The following is a 10,338-nucleotide window of genomic DNA, read 5'->3' on the forward strand; positions in this document are numbered from 1 at the left end:
TTTTTGTGAATGAAATTTTCCTAAAAATCCTAAACCACTTTTATATAGGAAATGGCTAGCCCGGGATATGGAAATTTTTTGATGTATAGCGTTCTTTGAATACACGTTATACACATCAAAATTATTGTTATGTTAGTTAACTTATTGGTGGGTCCATAATCAGGGGTATAGTGTGTTGTAATTTTACGCTATATATATAGCGTCCAAATACAAGACGCTATAACTTAACGACAAAATTTACCGTTAAAATATAGCGTCTTGTATTTGAACTTTATATATAGAAAGGTAACTCTCTTTTTTTACACTTATTTTCGTCGTACTTGTCAAAAAGAACCATATTTAGGTTCTGGACTCTATAATATTGGCATAAAATTTACTAATAGCAATACAGTAGTACTTATTTGGTTATCTTTTGTCTGGCCATCTCCAACCTTACTCCATTTCCCCATTATGGGGCAATTTTTGGGTAATAAAGCTCCAACCCTCCCCCATTCTGGCCCCCAAAACGGGAATAAATAGTGTTCTCTCAAATATGGGGGTACACTATTCATCTCTCCCATTACTATTCGTGTATATTTTATTATTTAATTTTTTAATTTATATCTTTATATATACCTAATTATGTTTATGTAATATCTTTATAATATTAATTTTACATCTTAACTTTGGCGTATAATTTTGATAAATTAATTTTCGTGCATTTTTTATTTTTATGTAAAATTGTAAGTTAATTTTATTATAAGTTATAATTGTACAAAAAATATATAATCATCTCAAAAAATGAATGGTGCGAATATAAAATATTAGATGTTGCTAAAATTGAAAAGTAAAAATTAAAAATACATTAAACTAAAATACATAAAAATTGAAACTACGGTAAATAGCATATTAACTTAGTTGGGAGGTATGTCGTTTCCAGATACACCAAAATCATTATAGTATTGCGTGAATGAGGTTGAGGATTATTGTGGTTGTGACTGTGAATATTCTTGACTTTTTTTTTTGGTAATTAAATCTTTATATTAATCACCAAAGTAATATTTACAAAACAGTAGGTCATCTCAACCTAACTTACATCCTGATTTCAATCCTCTATCCTCTATCAAAAAAAGTCTAGCAGCTACATCTATTTAGTACTTATATTTTGCTAGCAAAACTTTAGTATAACCCTCAGCTCTCACACTACATACACAAGCTATCTTATTTGCTAGTTTATCCCATGTTGTAGCTGTTTTTTCAAAGATTCTTGCATTTCTTTCTATCCACAGAGTATACACAAATTCTGCAACTATCAATTTGAGAATTCTAGCCATTTGTGATCTTCCCTTCGTCTTCTGTGTTATTCATTGCTGCCATTCTGTCCATGAAGATTCCTGACTTCTTTTATACATTATTAGTTGTTGTTCTTGTCGCATAAATTCACAACAAATCGGATCGACAATAGAATGCACAATATATATTTAATTAATCTTCTATCGCAATGATTTTATTTTTATTTGAATTATTAGTTAATATATAATAATTGCTTACAAATTATATTATTTAAAATTTTATGGAATTGTTTTAATTGCAAAAATTACAAATTAATAAAAATAAAAGATGGAATTTGTTTAATTGAAATTAAAAAATGAAATTGAAATGAAAGATAATAATATAATATAGAAGAGAGAAAAGAATATAAAAAAGTTTGGGGAAAAAAAATGGGAGAATGGTTGGAGTAAGTTGTCAAAAATGGGGTAAAAGTTGGAGATGCCCTTACATTATTACACAACTCCGAGGTGTGATATATGACTATAATATAGTCAAGATCCAGCAGTCTTTTTCTTGAATAACTTATTCTTGGGGGACTGGCCCCTCTAAACCAAAAGTCGATCAACCCCAATAAAAAATGACTTGATGTGGTGGAGTTTGTTAGTAGCCGGCCTTGTGCATTTTCAAGAGTTTTTGCTGAACAAAAAGTATACTAGTAACTTGATTCTTCCCACTGGAAAAACGCCCAGAAACTGATCTAGAGAGAGAGATGGCTTATGCTGTTGTAACTTCACTTGTGACAACTCTTGGACAAGTCTTGCAATTCAATCCAAGTTTTGATATCTGAAAGCAAGCTACTTATCGTTTCTCTTTATGGAAGACTTTCTTCATTGCAAGCTTTTCTTGAGGATGGAGGAAAACGGATCAATGATCAAGAAACGTTGACTATTTTGGAGAAGAAGATCAGAAATGCAGTGTATAAAGCCGAAGACACAGTTGATTTATGCTTAAAAAGAATCCATGTGGCTGAAACTTATAGCAATCAAGACAATGGTCGTCGTATGCTTTATGACGAGTTGCAGCAAATAGGAAAGGTAATGGATTCCATACAAGAAGAAGTGATGAAATTCAAGAATGAGAATCAACATATCAAAGATCCCCCTGCAATAAATTTTTTCCCTCTCCGCTCATCCGGACATGTCTTGGATGAGGAAAATACATTTGTCGGAATGGAGAATGTCTTCAACAAGGTACTCAATCAACTCATTGGAGGGAATGCACGGGAGCTGAATGTCGTCTCAGTTGTTGGTATGGGCGGTATTGGTAAGTCAACTCTTGCCGGAAGAATTTTTAGGAATCCATCAGTATTCTATCACTTTGATGTTTCATCATGGTTAACTGTCTCTCAAGAATATGATGTTAGAGAAATGCTTTTAGATGTTTTAAGCTTTGGTACACCGTCTCTGAAGGCAATGTATAGTAATTTGAGCAATGACCAACTATTAGAGCAAGTGTATAGAAAACTGAAAGGCAAGAGGTATTTGATAGTTTTGGATGATATATGGAGTATAGAGGCCTGGAACCTAGTCATAAGATCATTTCCCGATGATGAAAATGGAAGTCGAATCATGTTAACTACGAGGCTCTCAGAAGTAGCAATTTCTGCTGGTAATAGTTACACTTTTAACATGCCTTTCCTTAATCTGGAAAATAGTTGGAAACTATTGGCAGACAAGGTATTTGGTATCGCAGGCTGTCCTCTTCGATTGGAGTCAATGGGAAAGCAGATAGCACGACAATGTCAAGGATTACCTCTCTCTCTCGTTGTCATAGCCGGGCTTCTCCCCAAGATCAGTAGGACATATAAGGATTGGAAAAAAGTTCTTGAAAGCATGAAATCACATGAAGGTTCAACCTCTGAGCAGTGTTTAGCAATATTAGCTTTGAGTTATAACTACTTGCCTTGTAGCTTAAAAGCTTGTTTTCTTTATATGGGTGCTTTTCCTGAAGATGAAGAAATCCGTGTGGATAAGTTGATCAAAATTTGGGTTGCTGAAGGTTTTCTGAAGCCAAGTAGTCATAAAAAGTCGGAAGAGGTGGCAGAAGAGTGCTTAGAGGATTTAGTTAGCAGAAGTTTGATTATAGTTAGTAGACGAAGAGCGAATGGCAAAATTAGAAGTTGCAGAATTCATGATCTCCTTCGGCAATTATGCTTGAGAGAAGGAAAATCTGAGAAGTTCTTTCATGTCATAACTAAAAGTTATGAAATGTCCACGGAAGGCATGGAGATTGAACATCGACTGTGTTTGCATCCAGATGGTTTAGAAAATCGAAGTCTTGGACTGGAGAAAGGTAATTTTGATTCAGTTCGGACCATCTTGTGCCTCGGTGAACTCCATTCTTTCTTTAACTCTGGATGCTATAAAATAGTGGATTCCCGTTTTGAATTGCTAAGGGTATTGGATGTACTAAATATTCACTTTCCAAGTTTTCCCAATGAGATAACACAATTAGTACAGTTGAGATATGTTTGTTTTACCACTGGTAGTGAAGTTCCGGTATCCATATCCAATCTTTGGAACCTACAAACGATGATTGTTATTTCAGTTGCGGAAAATGAATTACGCCTGCCATTGGAAACTTGGAGGATGTCAAGTCTGAGACATTTCAATCCAGGGAGAATGTACTTGCCTGCTCCTCCCAAGGCATAAAATTTTCTTGGTTTAGAATACTTAGAAACTCTTCATTCGTTACGAACTGCTGATTCCAGTTGGAAGGAGATTTTTATGGCGGTCACTAATGTAAAGACATTGGGAGTTTTGATCAATCCAGATCTTAATGAATGGTCTAATTTTAATGACAGTCTAATCTGTCTATCTCATCTCCAGAAGCTAAGAATTCATCTTGCACTTCCCCCTTATGTACAGTTTTTCCGAAGGCTTCCTGCTCCGCAATGGAACTCTTTCCCTACAAAACTAATGCATTTGACACTTGAAGCAACACATCTGCTATGGAAGGATATGACTATGCTCGGTAAATTACCCAATCTTGAGGTTCTCAAACTAAAATATTTTGCGTTTCAAGGGAGCAATTGGAATTTAAATGAAGGGGGTTTCAAGAAACTCAAGTTGCTACACATTTTTATGACTAACTTGATTCGCTGGAAAGCTACCAGTGATAGTCTTCCTAGCCTTGAGTGTCTAGTTTTAAGGCATTGCTATAAATTGGAGGAGATTGCTACTGAGATTGGAGATATTCCCACGTTAAAATTGATCGAGTTGCATCATTGTAGCCACGCTGCTGCCACTTGTGTAGAGGAAATTCTTGAAGAACAAAAAAGCATGGGAAACGAAATACTGGTCGCCAATGCCTACGATACTGGAGGTATGTAGTAAAACTAATAACACTTAAGAGACTTTTGCTGTGTGCTTTCTTTTGCTCTGTCTTTCCCATTTCTATTGACTTTGCCAATATATAACTTGCAGTGCAATACTTCGACATGAGAGGTGAAGTTGACGAAGATGATATTGCTTCCACCTACGGCTCTGATGTAACGTATAATCATATGAGCAATATGCATGTAGGTGCAAATACATCTAGCTTGTCTGCTTTCGTATTCATTACTTTCATCCGTTCTCATAGTTGTTTTGAAATTCCTTCTGTATGCTGCTGGCAGAGAAAATTCCTTACCAAAGCGAGGGAAGAAGTACACAAGGAAGACGATATTAATTTTGATGTTGAAGAGTTAGCATATAGTCGTTGGATCACTACATGCTTAAAATATGAGGAGAAGCCCAAACAGTTAGGTTAGAATATGGATCAGAACGTGTACAGTGGGATAGTTCTACCAATAAATTACCTCAAGGAGCGAGAGTAGCTCGTGATCTTAGTAAAAATCTTAGCCGAAGATCTGAGGAGAAGGCCAAACAGTTGATCTTAGATTATGCAGGAACAGAATGTCGCCAGGGAAATGCAGATCTTGCAGTGAATTTTTCGCCTCCATCCTCTCCAGGTAGTGGACATTGATATTACTCTGAATGATAGAAGATATTGCAATTCCAGTAAAAAATCCCAGTTTTATTCAAAGTTGAAGAGATTAATTGGGCAAGAGTAAAGATGAATCCAGTCTGCTATATCTTTTGTCCAAGCAAGACTATATGATCAGGAATGGATGTTACACTGTAGCCATCACCAGTTCCGAAACAGCAGAACTGCCCCACATCAGACTACAAGATTTTCTTGCATTATATAGGCTTTTTTTTTTTGAGTTTGACTACTAGAATTAAATATTTTGAGTTGTTTGATATTCGAACTTCTGTGATACGGCCACTCATTCTATACTTGTTTGTGTATTGGGAAAAAACTGAATTTAAATATTGAAGATGACGTGTCATGACACGTGGACCGGTCGAATAGTCAAAACGTGGTAATCAGTTAGAAGGCACGAGCAACAATGATGCGGGAGAGAAGATACTTAAAGGCACGAGCTATTATTCAAATGAAACGAGACTCGTACCTGTTCGAGTCATTTAAAGTTCGAAGATCAGAAGGAATTGGAGACATGAATCTGATAGCGAAAAAGAGTCCAAATTCAGCATTAAATGCCAAATACGTTAGAGAATTTGTATTTAATATGAATAATTGAGTAACGTTTCTTTCAATATCATTTATTGCTCGTAATTGTCTCATTAAAACAAAGGCATTACACTTTCTCTTAAAAATTAACTATAAAAAGAGGAAGTCACAACATCTGTAAGGGACACAAAAAAAACACTACTGGAATATACTTTGTTTTATTTGCTTTCTGATTATATCATTCAAAATTTCTTTCTTATATACTTTTCCGATTATCAGTAACCCGAGTTCTTCTAAATTCGAACTTTGACCTAAAATCTAATTTTTGGTTAAACAAATTGGTTCCGTTACCGGGAATCTGATAATCAAGCAGATCTCAATCTAATTTTCTTGATTGCATCAATCATGTCAAACAACAATGACAACACTCAAGGAAACCCAGAAATTCAGACAATCCAACAACTTCAGGGAGATTCCCCACAAGGTTCTCCACAAGGTTCTCCACGAGGCTCCCCACGACGGTCCCGTGAAGGCACTCCTGATGGATCTCACACAGATGGTCAGGCTCAATTCGAAAATATTGAAACCATGAATGAGGCTCTGCAAAAACTTATTGCCTCTCAAGTCAATAATGCTCCAATTACCTATTGTCCCACCCACGTCTGCTCCAAACAACAACACTTTGGAGAATCCTTGTTCAGGATTGGTTAATTCAGGCAGCGGTGGAACCCCTAGTGAAACACATGAGAGAGACCCAGGTAATCCAGTTAACTTTGATTTACAAAATCTAGTACTAACCTTGCAGAAACAGCTTAAGGAGCAAAATGAACGCATAGAGCAAATACCGGGAGTACCGCCCGTGATCAAGGGAGTGGATATAGATAAATATTCCCAACAACCATGAAAGCCAAGTGCTGCTCCCCTCCCAATTCCAAAGAAGTTTAAGATGCCTGATATTCCAAAGTATGATGGTACATCAGACCCACGAGATCACGTTATTGCATTCACAACAGGTGTCAAGGGCAATGATTTGACTAAGCAAGAAATTGAGTCGGTCTTGGTCAAAAAATTCGGTGAAACACTCACTAAAGGAGCCTTAACATGGTATTCTCTTTTACCTGAAAATTCTATAAATTCGTTTGCTGAGCTTGCAGATTTATTTATCAAAGCACACTCGGGAGCTCAAAAAGTTGAAAAACGAATGGAAGATATCTTCAAAATCAAGCAAGGAGACTCAGAGTTGCTTAGAGAGTTCGTAGATAGATTTCAACGGGAAAGAATGACGCTGCCACGAGTACCTGACAATTGGGCAGCCATAGCCTTTGCTAGTAATTTGAATGAGAAGAGTTCAGAAGCCACGAGGCGACTCAAAGAAAGCCTTCGAGAATTCCCAGCAACAACGTGGAATGATGTCTACAACAGATACAGCACAAAGATGAGGATTGAAGAAGACATTATTTTACAACATAAAACAGAAGAAAAGGTAAGCTCAAGGCGTGTGGAAAATGAAAAGAGATCCGGTAAAAACAGGTACGAGCCATACATGGGACCTGCGGGAAAGGACTCACGGTCAAGACAAGATAATCAAAGGTACGATCACAAACCAAGGAACAGGGAATCAAGATCCTCATCAAGGTTTGGGAATGATAGAAACACACGCGGGTCACGAGACGATGATGGAAGTCTAAAGGCAAGGTTCGGTGGTTACAACTTCAACGTAAGCACCTCTGAACTCGTGGCTATTTTAAGAAGCATGGGAGATAAGGTACGATGGCCAAAGGAAATTGCGATCAAACCCGAACAGACGAAACCCTGATCATTGGTGCGAATTTCATAACGATCATGGGCATAAAACAGCAGACTGCAGGTTTCTACAAGGTGAAGTTGATCATTTGTTAAAACAAGGTTATCTTACTGAGTTGTTCAGTGAGAAAGGTAAACAAGCATACATGAAGAACAGACAGGAGCCTCTAAAACCACCTTCGGCCAAGAGAACTGTCAACGTTATAAGTGGAGGTGAAGAGATCAATGATGTATCATATAAAAAGGTTTCAAAAGTGACAATTACTCACGGGAAGCGACCTCGACATGTACTGGAAGAGGAGAATATTATATTCAACAACGCAGACGCCGAGGAACTCATAACTCCGCATAACGACGCACTGGTAATATCTTTACTTGTACATGATACTAACGTGAAACGAGTTTTGGTTGATCCAGGTAGTTCTGTAAACATTGTTTTAATACGGGTATTACGCGAGATGCAAGCGGAGGATAAATTAATCCCAAAGGCGCATACTTTGTCGGGATTTGATAACTCTAGTGTTGTAACAAAAGGGGAGGCAATACTTACCACATTCGCATAAGGCGTCGTTAAAGATACCAAATTTCAAGTGGTAAATATGGAAATGGCTTACAATATGATTCTTGGGAGGCCATGGATTCATGACATGGAAGCTGTTCCTTCAACTTTACATCAAGTTATTAAATTCCCATCTCCATGGGGAATATGCCAAATCAGAGGCGATCAACAAACATCTAGAAGCATCAATTCCGTTGCAGATTCAACTGTTAAAGGTGAAGACAAATAGCAATTACAGAATTTAGGTGAGGGTAACATGGAAACAACCTCACCTGAGCAAAAGCAAACATATCTGGATTCAAGACCTGATACTATTCAAGAACCGGAGGAGAATGAGAACATCAAAACAACGATGGAAGAGCTAGAGGCCGTGGTGTTATTTATACATTGGCCCGAGAGAAAAGTGTACATAGGAGCTAATCTTAGCCCGGAGGTAAAATGTAAATTGATTGAATTTCTAAAAGCTAATGCGGACTGTTTTGCTTGGTCCCATTCTGACATGACAGGGATACCACCGGAAGTCATGACTCATAAGTTGAATGAAGATCCATCATATCCTCCCGTCAAGCAAAAGAAACGAAAACAAGGAACTTTCAAAAATAAGGTGATTCAAAAGGAAGTTCAAAAGTTGCTAAAAATTGGTTCAATTCGTGAGGTAAAATATCCTAACTGGTTAGCTAATACTGTTGTGGTTCCTAAGAAGAACGGTAAGTGGCGAGTCTGTGTAGATTACACAGACCTTAATAAAGCCTGTCCAAAAGATTCCTTTCCTTTACCCCACATAGATCAGTTAATTGATGCTACTGCAGGGCATGAACTATTAAGTTTTTTAGATGCATATTCAGGCTATAATCAAATCAAGATGGATCCAGGTGATGAAGAAAAAACTTCTTTTATAACAGACAGGGGGACTTATTGTTACAAGGTAATGCCCTTCGGTCTTAAGAATGCAGGTACAACGTATCAAAGGTTGGTCACCCAAATGTTTCAAAAACATTTAGGTAAAACCATGAAATTATATATAGATGATATGCTAGTTAAAACACAGCATTCAGAAGATCATATATTGCACTTATCTGATACGTTTAAAATTTTACGAAAATATAATATGAAGTTGAATCCAGAAAAATGTGCATTTGGTGTGGCATCAGGAAAAATTTTAGGTTTTCTTGTTTTCTAGCCGTGGTATTGAAGTGAATCCTGCACAAATTAAGGCCATTGAAGAACTTCCAGATATACTTTCCAACAAGAAAGAGGTTCAAAGACTAACAGGAAGAATTGCAGCTTTGGGAAGGTTCATTTCTAAATCATCGGAAAAATATTTTAAATTCTTCTCGGCTCTTAAGAAGCAGGATCATTTTGAATGGGATGAGGAGTGTCAACAAGCACTTAGGGATTTGAAAACGTACTTGTCAAATCCACCTTTGCTAGCAAAACCCAAGGCTGGGGAGAAACTTTTCATCTACCTTGCTGTTTCAGAAGTTGCGGTAAGCGCGGTTTTGGTACGAGAAGAGCAGGGTAAACAATCTCCTATCTATTATGTTAGTAAATCTTTGTTAGATGCAGAGACACGGTATCCACAATTGGAAAAATTAGCACTTGCTCTAATCATGGCATCTGGAAGTTAAGCCCTATTGTGTAGTGACTGCATACCCCCTACGTAATATATTGCATAAACATGAATTGTCAGGGAGGTTAGCTAAATGGGCCATAGAGCTAAGTGAATATGAAATCACGTGCTTACCTAGAACAGCAATAAAATCACAGATATTAGCTGATTTCGTCGCTGACTTTAGCCAAGGGATGCAATTAGAAGCAGAAAAAGAAGTACAAGTACTTAATGGGGCTAATCCAGGAACATGGATCTTATTTACTGATGGCTCATCTAATGTAAAGGGTGCAGGATTAGGAATTGTTTTAGTACCACCTTCAGGTGAAACTATTAGGCAAGCCATTAAATGTCATTCCGTAACTAACAATGAAGCGGAGTATGAAGCTGTGATTGCAGGTTTAGAATTGGCACGAGAACTTGGTATAAATCAAGTAGTGATCAAAAGTGATTCGCAGCTCATGGTTAATCAAATGCTAGGGACCTATACAGCTAGGGAAGCAAGGATGCAGCAGTACTTAGAAAAGGTACGGGAACTGAT

At 37.1% G+C, this 10,338-nt stretch overlaps 1 protein-coding gene across 1 annotated transcript; it reads left to right on the top strand.

The window, feature by feature from the left end:
• Positions 1 to 1,869: 1,869 nt before the first annotated feature.
• Positions 1,870 to 5,557, top strand: LOC109243851 (putative late blight resistance protein homolog R1B-17). Its single transcript, XM_019410852.1, has 3 exons — positions 1,870 to 4,635; positions 4,737 to 4,831; positions 4,928 to 5,557. The coding sequence occupies exon 1, from the start codon at positions 2,313 to 2,315 to the stop codon at positions 3,960 to 3,962; it is 1,650 nt and encodes a 549-aa protein (XP_019266397.1). The 5' UTR covers positions 1,870 to 2,312; the 3' UTR covers positions 3,963 to 4,635; positions 4,737 to 4,831; positions 4,928 to 5,557.
• The last annotated feature ends 4,781 nt before the right edge of the window (positions 5,558 to 10,338 follow it).

Source organism: Nicotiana attenuata, unplaced genomic scaffold, assembly GCF_001879085.1.
Source record: "Nicotiana attenuata strain UT unplaced genomic scaffold, NIATTr2, whole genome shotgun sequence".
Lineage (NCBI taxonomy): Eukaryota > Viridiplantae > Streptophyta > Magnoliopsida > Solanales > Solanaceae > Nicotiana > Nicotiana attenuata.

Coding starts and splice junctions, on each gene's coding strand:
- LOC109243851 (XM_019410852.1), top strand. CDS start 2,313: ATGCTTTATGACGAGTTGCAGCAAATAGGAAAGGTAATGGATTCCATA.